Source organism: Acipenser ruthenus, chromosome 12, assembly GCF_902713425.1.
Source record: "Acipenser ruthenus chromosome 12, fAciRut3.2 maternal haplotype, whole genome shotgun sequence".
NCBI classification, from domain to species: Eukaryota; Metazoa; Chordata; class Actinopteri; order Acipenseriformes; family Acipenseridae; genus Acipenser; species Acipenser ruthenus.
In genome coordinates this window covers 30347898-30363887 of record NC_081200.1, presented here as the reverse complement: position 1 = coordinate 30363887, position 15990 = coordinate 30347898, and the positions used below count along the sequence as shown (strand labels likewise).

Here is a 15990-nt window from a genome sequence, read left to right as displayed (position 1 = left end):
TGTTCTCCTTGAATTTATCAAGATGAGCATCAAGGATATGGACTTTGAGGGACATCCTACAGCCCATTGTGTCGTAGTTCTTCACCAGAGTCTCAACCAGCTCCACATAGTTTTCGGCCTTGTGATTGCCCAGGAAGCCCCGAACCAGTGCGACAAAGCTGTTCCAAGCCACTTTCTCCTTACTAGTGAGCTTCTTGGGGAACTCATTGCACTCCAGGATCTTCTTTATATGTGGTCTGACGAAGACACCGGCTTTGACCTTTGCCTCAGACAGCTTAGGGAAGAAGTCTTGAAGGTACTTGAAGGCTGCCGACTCCTTATCTAGAGCTCTGACAAATTGTTTCATAAGGCCCAATTTGATGTGCAGTGGTGGCATCAGCACCTTCTGGGGGTCCCAGCCGTACTCATCATACTTCAAGGCGTCCAGCAAGGTCTTGATGCTGTTGTAATCCTCTTTGAGGTGCACCGAGTGAGCCAGGGGAAGAGACGGGTACTTGTTACCATTATGGAGCAGCACGGCTTTGAGGCTCCTGGATGAGCTGTCAATGAAGGACAGTATAACGAGAACATGATGGGAGACTACATTTGGGGGCTGATTCATGAAAGTGATTTACAGTATAATTGTAAATCTCGAAAAACTACTCGCTTCTAAATCTTTTGTAGTCATTTTTGTATTACTTTAGTATAAATACATGTTAATTTGGATTCATATGTTGTTTTTTTCTGACTTTATGTGAACGAAAAGACACAAATTCGCCCGTTTTCTCATTGGAAATAGGTAAATTTCAAAATATCACTATCCTGGTCACAAAAGCAAAGTTTGTGGGGAATAATAGCCATTTTCTATACTTTTGAGGCATAAGCAATTAGGAAATAACACTTACTACCCAGGAACAAAAACTGTGTTACATAGTGTAATGAATTACGTTTAAAATACATTCACAATGTGCAAAGAAAACTAATTGGTCACCGGGTCATTTCATGACCTGAAGGCGATTGGGGTATTTAAGCATTCAAATGATTTGGAAAGAGTGTCACAATTAGTCAAGAATGAGCTCTCTAGCTTAATTATAACCAGTTACTCAAGGTTGGTAACAGATGACAGTTTGTAGCCAAAACCTTTTATCTTGGAAAGTTTGGTGTGTTTTGTTTTCTCCAAGCACCCACTCAGTACACTGATTCATATGCAAATCCTACTGAATAATCCCAGCACTGCTGTGATCTGATCCATCCGATTCTATCAGTGTATGCTACTGAGAACAAAAGATGGTAAATAAACATGTTACTGTGTCTAAAACACTGCAAGAATTGGACCGATGAATATACTGTATATAACATAGTTTTGAAACTGCTGTTAAATCCTCTTACCTGTGGAATGCAGTCTGTGTATGCAAACATGGATTTAAATCTATCATCAATACTGATGTGATAGAGAATACACATCGATATCTGCTTGTGGTTTTCATTTTCTGTTGGAGAAAAAAAGAAAATTATAAATAGATTTTTTTTTTTTTTTTTTTTAATAATTCAGATTTACTATTAAGAATGTTGAATTATTAACCATTCTATTTTTAAATGGGGCTTGATTTAAAATTGTTCTATTAAAAAAAAAAACAATAATGATTGATTTCATAAGAAATGACTTTGCTCCTAATTATATGGCCATTCAAATTTCAATGGACATTAACAGTTTAATAGAAAGCCTTAACAGACAGCCTGCACGTTTTATTTCTGAGGCCAATAGGATCCACATTTTGAGACAGATCAGTACCATAATTAGGGCTGTAAGGGTTTAAACGTTTAAATGGTAAAATGTGGATTAAAAATATTTGTTTAAAATTTGTATTATACGTTTAAACGCAACTTAACAGTAAAATATATGATCAAATTATTTTTGCATATTTTCTGTGTTAACGAGAGCATGGATGGAATCACGGAATCAAAAGAATATTAACGCAGAATTAAGTGCTGTATGAAAAAAATGCATTTGGCAGTAGAGCCTTAAGCTTGAGATTTATATATTTGAAGGGAAAATGTGAAACTAATGGTCAGTACAGGCAGTGGCGTAACTTTGGTTTCAAAAGTTGGGGAATGGGTGGCGGGGGGACGGTTTCTGTAGCTGGGTTATAAATGAGGCAGGGTATTCTGTAAGGGATAAACAACGAGAAGGGCTGAATCAGTTCGAGTGTGTTAAATAAACAGAAACCTTTTTAAGGACTTAAACAATTAGACAACGTTGCAGACTTTTTTTAACGTCTGTATTACAACACAAAAAATACTCCTCACACAGACTGCTATTACAGCAGTCACTTTGAACAATACGATCCCAATGTTCACACAGAGAAGATTTATGGTAGTGAAACCATGGCCATAGCAGTAATATAGAATTGATCAAGTTCAAAACTAAAAGTCATGAAACACGTCTATCTGTTTGCTTTGGAGCGCCCCACACTGCACTAAAAAATAAATACAACCCATTTTTAAAGTTAACAATACTATTTTTCAATACAATTAGATAAAACAATACTTAATCCAATGAAGACGAATGCAAACCAAATGGAAAAAGTGGAAGCCTGTAGGTTTACGGTTTTGTGTTGTTCACCTTGCCTGCGGTATGCATAAGTTCATTTAAATTAACCTAATTGCATTTTTTTTAAACGGTAAAAACGGAAATCAGAAAAAAAAAATGGGACTCGGACACAAAAAAACACGAAGCCCATAGGGCCCTAGTCGTAGTACTGTACATTATTTCAGTAAAGCGAATAGCCTCTGTGATTAAGGCACCTCACGGCTCCATTCATGCCACAGTAAAACACTAACACACTGGAAAAGAAAAACATGTAGCTACTATTTATTTATTTATAAAAAGAACGGCGAATAAGATGTCTGTTACAAAGTGCTTACAACTTTTCATTTGTCCGTACATTATTGTGTGTGTTCAACAGGACATCTGCAGTTAATTCCATGCACTATAGGTGGTTTATATTATCAGCAAACTACAGACCGTCTATTCGCAGCAGTTGAAATAAAAATAGTATCCCACAGCTGTTGCACACACTGATAAAAGAAGCAAGTATTTTCTTGACAATGGTTTTGGGATCATAAAAAGGGAAAGTAAAAAGACCTAAAGTGTAAAATACATAGATCATGATACAGATATACACTGAGAACACTACACACAAACACACAGTTTTTTTTTTTTATTTTTTTTACAACAGGAGGCATCATCGGCTAAAAATGTTTGTTAAAACCCCCCTAATTCAAATAATCAATAGTTTTTAAAAATGCAACTTCATAACATTTGGCAAAAAAGGATATTTTAGTCTTAAAAATGAATAAATCAAAAGAATATGGACACTCCATATGAAGAACATATTTAAATGGCAGTTCTATCACATGTGAGAAATGATTTTGGTCAAAGGACTGCAGCAAACAGAGTAAAATAAACCAAAAGCTGAAAAACTAAAATTCTAATAAATCTGCACATTAATTACAGTTTCTCTAGGGACGTAAAATCAGGCCTGACCTATTACTTAACAATTCATTTTGAAAGGAGTCTGAACTAAAAATGATTGAGACGCTCCAGGCTGTATTATCACACAGGCTATTGAAACCATATGTTGTTTGAAGGACCTCAGGAAAAATGCTTCTTCGTTTAATTGGGAAAACAGGAGGAAGCATAAATTTTACTGCCATTAATAACATCAAGCAATCCTGACCAGTCTTTACCGCACCCTGATGGCAGGGACATGTGCTTCTCATTAGAGCGATTGCCACATCTGACCCTTATTATTACCTCACTTCATCGGTAGGAAAATGGAAGATTCTTTATGAGTTGAAGAGGGGCCTATTAAAGTTTCAAAATACTACCGTGGCCAGAAACAGCTCCTTTATAAAAAAAAATTAAAATAATAATAAATAGACTGTTAAATACTCATTATATATTGCCATTTGGCAACAATTGACCTTTCTAGATTTAATGGACTACCAACTACAAAAATTAAAAAGGTTACATGTTATCAAGATATGTTTATCATTGGGGTCTATATCATAGTCACTATAATGTACATGTATTTTGTAGGTTTCTGTAGGCTGATTTAAAAACAAAAAACAAAAACAAAAACAACAACAACAACTGTTAAATACAGGCAGGAGATCACATGACGTTTTCATTCTTGGAATCTGTTAGGAAATGCTTCCTTAATTATATAAAAGGATATAAAACATGAATGTGTGATATGGAATGTAGAATATGCAATTATATAAATTAGATACTTTCTGATGAAAAACTATTGAATAACTCAACCAGATGCAACATAAATATCTGTGCCCCAATAATATAATTTGCTGGAGGATGATAAAACTGTCCCTTTCATGTTATCTGGGAAGTAGGAGATGCAAGATTCTGGCATGTGATGTTGATAAATAGATATCACCTCTCAAGAAGGGTTAACCAAATAGTTTTCTAACACAACTGGGATGTAGACCAGGTGTATTAAGTCTCTGCGGCTTAGACTGAAAAGTTTGAATGGCAGTTACATCAAGGCTGGGGTATAAACCAATTACTGCTACTGCAGACCGTAAGAGGAACAGAAACGTACTGTGTAACAAGAAGACTCAAATGTAAACAGAACAGTACAGCTTTAGAGCATGACATAACAAGTGTGCTGATCACATGATAAAGTGCCACCTTGTTATAACTTGGAGATAAGGAGTATTACTAATGGTGTAATCGAATCATTGATACATTTGCAGTAAATTATATTGGTAGCAAATACATAACCCTTTCCTTTTGAACGCTTAACTAAAATCAAAATGAATAAATACAATACATTTTTTGCACCCTGGAATAACTGAATATTTAGTTTAATCTTTACCCCTAGTGATTTTAAGCCCATTATGCATACGTTTGAGAAGCTTTATTTCGCTCTTCCAGCAATTCAAAAGCCCTGGCCTACAGTCACACTCATGCTGTATTTTAATGATCTGCTGTTGAGAACCTTTACAAAGACTCCAGTATGCATGGTGGTGACCCCTAGTGGTGAAGAGTTTTGAATACCCTTTTGTAATTCAGTTCTCTCTCTCAACTAAGAAATAACTACATAAATCAAGTTAGCAATTACAAAATTACTAACAATATGAACATAAGTGTTTGACTTATGTAAATATAACAATATCAGACTGATGTAAAAAGTGGGGTAGTAAGATGAAAGGGAATGCAATTTTACACACTGCATGAGGATATCCAGTATTGTTCAGCAATCTGCTAAAGAAAACAACTTTTAATGTATGAATAACATTTTAGAAATCACCTATTACAATTTGTTAGATAAGTATCTGTAAGCGATTTGAATTTTATGCTAAAATTTTAAAACTAAAGATATACCAGAAAACAACTGGTACTGCAATATTATCTAACATATTTATATGATCATGGTGCTTTTACACTTAAATGTGATCAATATATATATTTTGAGTTCAAGAATCTGAGGTGGTTCAGAATGTTTATTTTTATTTTTTGTGCCAGTGGGAATGTTGCACTCCAAACATGAAAACAAGCGCAGCACAACAGTAAATAAACCCAATCAAATGTGTCTACTGTGATATAATCATGGTCTATTCAATAGCTCCTCAGATTAGTATGAGTGACTTTGTCTAACATATACAACCTTATAATTTTGCAACCTCATGAATGTATGGTAGATGTAGACAGAGAGAGACAATCTTGCAGCTGAATGTCATTACCAGCTAGTGTGGAACAGATTAGAACTGACTGCACAGAAAGCAAGGACAGCTGATCCCAGCCAGTCGAGACACAACTATTTTCCATTAAGCCTAAAAGACCACATTTAGCCAGTTTCAAGTTTGATAAAGAAAAACACACAACATTGTAACAGTGCTGAAAAATAATTATAGGTTTCTAATTACGACTGTTTGGAAAACATAATTGTACATGATGAATAATAAATTAAATATAAACATTTTACTTTTCTGTCACCTGAAAATAATAACAAACACTTAGAGAGGCTACAAGGATTGCATACTAACTTTTGTATTCACATTTACATTAACTCAAAACTCTTATTCTCCAAAAATATAATTTAAGCCTTGATATGTAAAACCATCCGGTTACTATTTAATTGACCAAATAACGATTGTAATTAATTCAATAATTAGTGCGCTAATTATCTTTATTGTTTAGCATATATATACCAGCCTCAAGCTCTTCCCAATTAGCATCCATCCATAGGGAACTTTTGAGAAGCAAACATCTAAATAAGAGATATACTTAGCTATACAAATATGGAGTCCACATGCAAATAAGTATCACGATATGGACACAGAACTAACACTTAACACCCTATTTTATTAAAAACTTTCCATTTTGCATGATGGCTCTAATATAATAGATTTATAGATATAACAGTAGTAGGGCTGTTTAAAAGTTCTAAAGTGGTTTACGATGTTTGTATAATTATAACAGGCATTGCTCCTGAAAGGCTGATGAAAGATTAGCGATTTAAACAGGAAATCTAGCAATGACACAATATTTGCAGGCTATCAAGTCACAAGTAAAAAATATCACCAAAGAAGGTTGGCAGCACAATCAATGACTTTTTAAATTGACTTTGAGATATAGTATTTACAGAGACATAGAGCTCTTCTTTGGGTTTTACTACCGAGTTCCTCAATAAAATGCTGCACTGTTCGTTAACCCAGTAAATATATACGATAGCAGCAAAGGCTGAGCATTCAGGATTGCGCAATGCAAGACATCTAAATAAAAAGTTTTTTTTTTTTTTGTTTTTAATCCAAACAGCCATGTACTGGTGGGTGTGCTCAAGTTTACCTATGAGTGCAGTGAGTTTTGGTAGCAGCCCCACTTGGACCATCTTGTTGCGAAGCCCAGTGTCAAAGGAGAGATTGAGAAGGAGACGCAGGGTGATGTTCAGCAGATCCTCGTGTTCACATGGTACCAGTTTGGCCAGTTTCTCAATAATATCCATTTCTGCCTGTGAATGGAAATGGAAAAAAATAACAAATACAATTTTCTTCCTGTTCTTCGCACAACATACAGGACATTCTGGTTCATGTTACCATGGCACAAGGAAGAAGTTTGACTGAACATGAAACGTGCTCATATGTTTATCATCACTCTTGACTATGTTTATTGCTTCTGTTTTATCGTACACTTTACTGGTAGTGGAGCTTGGCAGCATTACGCCTTTGTAATGAACTGTCAATTCCATGGATGTTTTGGAAGTCAACAGTCTAGCAGGCATACATTCAAGAAATGTGGATATGATACTCAATGCCTACACTGAGTTACAAAAACAGTAAACAAAAACTTTAGACCGTTTCAAAATAACCACAAGGTTATTTTCTGGTCTAATAAGGGATAAAAAGAAATCCCTGGAATAGGCTTTGTTGGAGAAAGAACATTTTGGCATATTTAGAGCATCAGAAGAATTAATAAATCAATGTCAAATAGAATTCTATGCAGTTAGGATTGTGAGTAAAAACAAGGATGGCTATAATCTGATGATTCTGTATCAAAGCCAAGGGTAATATTATTACTATGTTATCATATTCCATAAATACCAATGTGCCAAAGAGTTTTAATGGCATCAAAAAAATTAAATTATAATTCAGTTTCTTATAAACGTCATCTTCCCCATAACTCCAACCATCTGCCCATCTAAATCACTGTCTACGTTACTAATTTTAACACCCTAACTTGTTAACACTCTGCTTTGAGGTCACAGTAATGAGAACATTACTAGGAAGTTCTGTCCTTAATTAAAATATATGATCAATTAGTCTTTTCTTTCTAATCAATGCCAGCCTGATTACATTACCATATAAGGCAAAAAGTTTAGGCCTCCTTCTTACACTAAAACATGTTCAAGATTAAATGATTACAATTTAATGGAAGGCACACCTTACAGCCAAATCATTAACACATTTTAATCTGCATGCATTTTCCAACCCATTTTGACAAAGTGTCATTTTTTCAAAAGTTATAATTACAACAAACAGTAGAACAAAAGAGAAAATAAATAATAAGTCTATTGTTCCATTTTAAAATGAGAAAGATTATGTAATCCGTATTTCCACATAGGTTGTCACTTTTACAGGTCGTGGAATATAACATGCACAGTTTAGGAACAATATACAGTAACTAATTGCATTTAATTACAAAGTCTCAACAGTTGTTTTTTTTGGCAGTGGCACATTTGGTACCCTACTCATTTTAAATACTATGAATCTTTCTTCCACCTTAATCTGGCTCTAAATTAGTGTGCAGCTTTGCCGTACATATGGTTTTACATAAGAACACAAAGTGTTTTCACAGAGGAGCAGTGCGTCTTTTTATCTAAAACAAAGATACAGAAAGTGGAAGTTAAAAGATATAAAACAAATGCTCTTAATTTTCCTTTGATGAATGAAAGTGTAACTGATGATTGGTTCCAGGTGGAAAAACAAGATAAAGGTTTAGAAATGATCGCATACATTGCTGGTGATGTATGGTATAGCGGTTGGGCACACTTTTTATTATTATTATATTTTCCTATGGCTTTGACATCAAATGAATTGAACATAAGTAAATACACAATAAGAAATGATTTAGCCAGTGTATACATTTTTGCTATTTGCTTGCTCTATCTGTCCTCTGTTGTTTTAAAACTAGTTATCTTTTAAATCAGTTACACATAAGTAGATAATCCTTTTTTTTTGTACATGTGTTCAGGTCTAACATCACAGACTGAAAAACACTTACCATATCATTCTTGTTTTCCATAAAAATGCTGAGTTTCTTAAGGAAGGACACCACAAGGATGAGGAGTTCAAAGTTGTCTCTGTTCAAGGTTTTTACCAGCATATGGACAATATTCTTGTTTCTCATCTTCAGCTCTGTGCGTGTGTCTTCAGCCAAGTTCAACAGCAAGTAGAGGGCAACTAAAAAATTAGATATGAATTAGATATTAGGGTTTTGTGAAGCACAAAGTGTCATTACCAAAAACAAGACAATAAGAGACATGCAATATTGAAACCCGAGCTAGAAATTCACTGTAACGCATAAAAAATGTGTTTGATCTAGGATGCTGAATGTTTAACAGTAACACAGTTTAATACCTCTTAATAACTGTTCCTGTTTGACCACAAGTCCTTGGTACTTCTTGTATGTTTTTTCATAGTCTTTTTTCAAGGTCTGGTTTTCAGGATCATCTTCGAGTAAAAAAACTTAAGTCAAGGCATTAACCAAGCTCATTCAACAAACACCTTTTTTTTTTTTCTATTACCCTATAAAAATATGCATCATCTTGGGGTAACTACGATTTCTCCTGATGCTCAATTGCTGTGTTTACACATAATATTAGTTTTATCCAGTCAGGTAGCACCAGATTTCACCTATACATTCTAACTCAAGTGATACTGCCATAGATCTTCTTTTAAACAATTTTATTTAGTTGTACTTTTTTATTAACAAACAGACACATACCATTGAAACATCTAAAGTTAACATTTGAAAAACTGTAGACTAAGATTTTTCAAAACAAACTGCACCACTTAGACCCAAGAATAAATAATTTACACATGTTTATTTCTCACTGATGGAAAGAAACGTTAACAGCCAAGTGTCAATCTCCTCCAATCACAAGGTGTCGTATTTGGGTTACTGGTTACTTTTACAGAGATCTGCTTGTAAATATTGAATCCTACAACACCTCTGCTCTCACAGAAACTTTTGAAATGTGTGGGATCGGCTCTAGGGTTCTGCGCTTGTAAAACACAGCACTATAAAGTTTTTCATGGACGGGAACATTATTCATAGTGAACAATGAAACAATATACAAAACTACACAACTTAAATTATGATAATAATTTGTAAAGGGCGGGAATATAAATAAATAAATAAATAAATAAATAAATAAATTAAACGAGAATTCAAATAAATTGAGGATTATTACATGCTCTGATCTGTACCATTTATTAGTTCTGATTTTCGGTTTTAACCAATAAAACACCCCTCGATACAAAAAAAAAAAAAAAAAAAAATGTAATTTGTGTATAACCAAACACCGGGAAAAAACTGTAAATGGTTACTCAATTCACACTGACTTCACCCCTTTCCCATTAATAAATAAATAAATAAAAATACTACAAAAAAACAAAAATACCATTCCCATTGCAGTTGGGCAATGTGCCTCCTTCCAGACTTGTATCGATCATTGATTCGATCTGAACACTTTAAACCCACCCCAACTACTCAGTGGCAGCAAATTCCTACATTTCTATTGGAGACTCTGCTTGCGAGATTTAAAACGAGATTACAGGCACAGACACATGTTTGCAGGATTTAAAACTATATTACAGTTAAATAGGGAGGATTTAAAACAAAATTGCAATTTGTGGCGAAATGTACAAAAATGCCTAGACACACAAAAACCCCAGAAGAATGTGCCTGTGACCATAAGGATTTCGTTGAGGAAGACAGCAAAGGAAAGCAGTTACAACTTAAGTACTGTCGAGTTACTACACATATTGTGTCAGAAAAAAACAGCCAAGCATTTTTGGGGTATCTTGAAAATACCTTAAAAAAATTACCGAAAAATGTAATTAATAAAAACCGAAAAATAGAAGCCCTAGTTTTGATTATGGCTAGCTGTATCTGAAATTATCCAAAGGAACCCATTCAACCATATATTGTGTGACCTGGACTTCACTCAACAACCCAGCCCTCTGAAAGGATATCAGCTTTCTTCTTTTTAAGCAGCTCTTCCTGCCACAAGTCGTGTCTCTTCAGCTCATGGTCAATGATGTTCATACATAGAGCACCAATTTTATAGTGAGTGATCAGCCCTTGGAATTGTGAAAAGCTGAAAAAATAAATAATATATCCTATTGAAATAAAAATTAATGCATTTTGTAATGCTTATACAGTATTTGTCATCCAAAAAAAAAAAAAACTTTAAACAGTGTGTGGTGAACTTATAATCTAATGCATTTCCCTAGATAGAACTGTTAGATACAGTGCCGTGACAAAGTATTTGCCCGTCATAGGTAACACATATGCATTTGTGCATATTTTTGACACTGAATGTTATCAGATCTTCAACCAAAACCTAATATTAGATAAAAGGGACCCTGAGTGAACAAATAACACAAACATTTGGTACATATTTAATTTATTTATTAAAGAAAGTTATGCAACACCCCATGCCCCCGTGTGAAAAAGTAATCGCCCCCTTAGACTCAATAACTGGTTACGCCACCTTTAGCAGCAATAACTGCAACCAAACGCTTCCTGTAGTTATTGATTAGTCTCTCGCAGCGCCGTGGAGGAATTTTGGCCCACTCCTCCATGCAGAACTGCTTCAACTCAAGTGACATTTGTGGGTTTTCGAGCATGAACTGCTCGTTTCAGGTCCTGCCACAACATCTCTATAGGGTTTAGGTCTGGACTTTGACTAGGCCATTCCAACACTTTAAATTTCTTGTTTTTCAACCATTCTGATGTAGACTTGCTTGTGTGTTTCGGATCATTGTCTTGTTGCATGACCCAGCTGCGCTTCAGCTTCAGCTCACGGACGGATGTCCTGACATTCTCCTGTAGAATTCTCTGATACAGAGCAGAATTCATGGTTCCTTCAATGATGGTAAGGCGTCCAGGTCCTGATGCAGCAAAGTATCCCCAAACCATGACACTACCACCACCATTCACTACTGTCCCAAACTTTCTCCATTTGGACAATATGGCTCTGACTGTGGTTCAGTGGAGCCCCAGAGCCTTAGAAATGGCTTTGTAACCCTTTCCAGACTGATAGGCATCAACAACTTTTTTCCGGAGGTCTTCAGGAATTTATTTTGTTGATGTGCCTCTAGAACCTGTGTGCTGACAACTTCACTCTGATGGTAAGGGCCAAAGTTAGTCAGATTTATATTGGGCAGGGCTGGCCCAAACCAGGCCTGGTTGTTAACCAAAGTACTCAAACAGCTGACCCTAATTATCCCTTTAATTGGGTTGAGTTAACTAGGGGGGGGCAATAACTTTTTCACACCTGAAGATTGCATGTTTGATTACCTTGCACACCAAACAAATGAAAGAAGCACCAAACTTTGGTGTCATTTTTTCTCTCAGACTCCCTCTATATACTACTACAACCCACAAAAAAATCTGACCAAATACAATGTGAAAAATGTGCAAAAATGCAGAAAATCAGACAGGGGGCAAATACTTTTTCACGGCACTGTATGTAACGTAACACATTACATTTAAAAGTACTACAAATCTAGAGTTAATTGACTTCACTTTAACCAGTCAGATTCAAGAAGTATTTTACTAATAGGATTTATAAATCAATCCCAGATGTTCAAAAAATTAACAAACTCATTGAATATAATCAAATCAAGATCTGCATTCCTTCCACATTAATAGCATTTTATACTACACTAAAGACAATTTAGTATTTAACTATAGCTATGTATATTGTTTGACAATATGTAATTTAAATTATTTTTGAAAGACTTCTCTGTCCTGTGTCTAGTCTCTGCGTTGATCATTTGAAGATGGACTAAACCTCTAATATAATTTTAATTGTGTTTAAAAATGTTAAGCTAACAATGCCAACAAAAGCAAGCAATGCTACTGTAAGGGTCTGGTAATTTATACTGTACATCTGACCATTTCTACCTTACATTTTTTAATAAAAAGCACTGTTAATGCAATCAAATATTTAGATTTCTATATGGTTATGCACTGTATAGAGATGCATTTTATCATTACAGCTAAATATCCACTAAATCGTATACCACTGAAAACATGTCTTAATCATAGGATGAGAGAGGAGGTGGTGCAGTGTGATCAGGTGACTCCAAGAAATTTGGTAAAAAAAATTATTTTACAATTTGTAGGAAAAACGAAAAATTTTAAATTTGGGTTAAGTGCAACATTCTCTCTGGGAGAAATAAAGTTGCGTTTCTATAAACAGCTGTACCACCTATATTTTAAATTAACTAGCAAGCTTACCTAGAGAAGCAAAAGAATACATAGATGATGTTGGTAGCAAGCTCCACACTCTGCTTCCAGTCTTCCCTTAGGACTCTTGCCAGAGCCCCTAGTGCAGTCTCTGAGCAACAACAAATACAAAAGGATGGGATGCAAATCGGAAACTGCTTTGGAAGAAGCACGTTTAGTACCAGTAAGTACAAAACATGCACCGTCAAAATAAAAGCATAGTCCAGGAGGGGCAATGCTTAGTTTAAAAAATTGTGTTGTAGAAAATTGGAGAGGTCTGATTTTCAACAAAGGACATTTTTATCTGGTGTTAAAACTTTAAAGTCTGTTTCAAAGCTTTCAAAATGTCTGCTCTCGTGCACCGATAGCGTAAGGAGTATTGCCCACATTGTCAAACAGGTAACACAGCAATAACGATCTATGATGTGGTATGTGGTACAGAACAGAAAAGACAGAGCACTTATGTTTTTTTTTTTTTTTTAAATCACTCTTCCTGCAGTGATTTAGAGGACAGATCTCAAACCCCAGTGCACTAGAGCAGCCATTTTGAAAAGGGTTTTGAAACAGACTTTAAAGTTATAAGTGTAAAAAGTTGTCACGATGTTAACAATGAAAAGAAAAATGACAGGTACGTTATTTAAATGGCTTAAGCAACATGTGGGGGCGTATAACGTTATTTTTTCCCTGCTACTAACTCTTTAAATGTAGTCAGTGTTAACACAGTGGCTGTATAAAGGAAAGAAAATAGAACAAACCTCTAACAGAAGAACTTCGTTTTATAGGCAGGTGGGACAGAATCACAAGAATATAAACAGACTAGCATGCATAGGTTTACACTGCCAATACACAGTCAAATCAATTCATGAGTTTTACCTTTTAATATTTTCTTATCATCACTGTTGATTTAAGACACAAGTACATTGAAAGTGTCTTACCATTTTGCAGCAGTTCTTCCAGGTTGTCAGGGTTGCGAGCCAGTTGTAGGATTAGCGCAGAGCCTCTGACTTTATCAGGAATTTCTTCATAGAGCAACTCAATGTAATCGTCCATGTCATTAATGTTGGCCACCTCATCAATCTGAAACAACAGGGCCGCAATCAACAGAGAACAAAATACGTTTCAGTTGGAAATGTTCTTATCAGCACCATGGCTCCTTACCTCCATCCCCTCGAAGGGAGGTGGGTCCTTTGGTTTGCTCAGCTTCTTCTCTTTCTTTTCTGCAAACGTTAATGTATTTGAATATGAAAATGGCTACTGGTAGTTTAAACGCACAGGTTATTAAAAAAGCATTTTGATAATCTTTTGCTACCTTGACAAAAAGATTTGTACGCTTGCTAAAAAGCAACAGTGATTGTTACCACAATACTGACGTGACATCAGCTCTGATCCTAACACCCACCTTTCCCAGTGGGAGTGTCCCTTCGGTTTTGCAGGTAGAACAGCAGCTGCTCCACCTCAGCCAGTTTAGATGGGTGGATTAGCTTACACTCCTCCACTACCTTCCGTGAAAGGGATGCAATGTCAGTGTTGGCATTCAAGCTCTTGAGGCGAATGCTAGGAGGGATTATTAAAAAAATTATGATTTAAGGTTTTTAATTTCTGTTTGCCACCAATAATATATATATATATATATATAATTTGCTGAAATGGTAAAAATGCAGTGTCTTGTATATGAATATATAAGTACATCCAGTAATGGTAAATATATGTGTGACATCTATTTAGTTTATGCTTAGAAATATTTCCCCTTACACTTTCTGACACTCCTTTCTTTCCCCCAGCATGGTGTCACCCATCTCCCCAAGAATAGTTGCTTCCACCTCATAATGAACAACAAGGGCCTTTTCAGTTGGGTGGACATCGATGTTCCCTCCCTTCACTTTCCTGGAAAAAAGGATACAACAAATGTGTCACATACTTTTCACATCACTATTTGTTGTCATGCTTTGCATTACAGTTGAAGGGGTTATATTAATAATAAAACCTATTGCAATCTGTATACCATGACATACACAGACTTAACAAATGCTTTAAAATTATGCAAAGTGTTTTCCTTTCACTAGTTAAACATGTTTCATTCAAGACACCTAGTCGTATACAAAGAGGTATCAAAAGTGGCTAAGAATCAAAAGAGAATCCAACAGCTGCACTGGGATGCCCACGCCTTGCAGGGATGAGCATCAGAAAATGAAAGTCAGGGATGGGCACATACTGACTATTATCCTGAATCCCAGTAAAATGACCCATCAATGATACCATAGATTGTTGTCTGCTTGTTTTTAAATTCCCAAATGTTATAGAGTCTAAACAAAAATTAAATGTGTTCTTGCAACATACAATGTATGACATCACTGTGTTCAAACATCACCAGTGCTGTATGAATCATCTCGGTCGCCGCATTAAACTGTATTGTTTTTTATCGATCAGGTGTTCAGGTTAAGCATTTGAATGGGAAGAATATCTGGTAATGAGGAACATAAAATTAATACTGTAAATTACAGCAGTATAAATTACGTATTTATAAAAAAAGGGGATAAAAGGCATAGACACACCCCACAAAATCAGATGAGCAGTATACCGTTAATAACACTCATAGTGCTAAACGATTAATAAATAATATATTTATGTATTAAACAGGTCCCAATGTACATATATATGACATTGGTTCATCAGTTAAACTATTAGCAATGGCCAGTCACAATATTCATTCGCAACAGTCGCTTTGCAAAAATAACAGAAAAAATAAATCAATCTAGTAATTGTTTACCTTTTTAGATACCGCGCATCTTCTGCCTGCATTGTGATGCAGATTCCTACCCGAGTATTTTGGATTAAGCTTTTTTTATTTTAGCAAAACAATTTAAAAAATAACCCTATTTTGATACTGGTTTGAAATTCATCTGTTTTTGTTGCCAAGGAGAGTCCCAAATCATCCCAGCATGCACTTCAGAGACAACTCCAGTGCATAC

At 35.2% G+C, this 15990-nt stretch overlaps 1 protein-coding gene across 2 annotated transcripts in view; it reads right to left on the bottom strand.

Moving 5' to 3' along the window:
* The window catches only part of LOC117417455 (kinesin-associated protein 3-like), a 27689-nt gene extending 11699 nt beyond the window's left edge, over positions 1–15990 (bottom strand). For both annotated transcript variants that reach the window (XM_034029616.3, XM_059034822.1), the window contains exons 1-11: positions 15789–15990; positions 14774–14905; positions 14421–14575; positions 14180–14238; positions 13957–14098; positions 13034–13133; positions 10759–10883; positions 9139–9237; positions 8783–8961; positions 6851–7013; positions 1369–1469 (exon numbers count right to left, since the gene is read on the bottom strand). In XM_034029616.3, the coding sequence (XP_033885507.3) occupies positions 1369–1469; positions 6851–7013; positions 8783–8961; positions 9139–9237; positions 10759–10883; positions 13034–13133; positions 13957–14098; positions 14180–14238; positions 14421–14575; positions 14774–14905; positions 15789–15820 (1287 nt within the window). In that variant the 5' untranslated portion in view covers positions 15821–15990. The remainder of the gene's footprint in view (positions 1–1368; positions 1470–6850; positions 7014–8782; positions 8962–9138; positions 9238–10758; positions 10884–13033; positions 13134–13956; positions 14099–14179; positions 14239–14420; positions 14576–14773; positions 14906–15788) is intronic.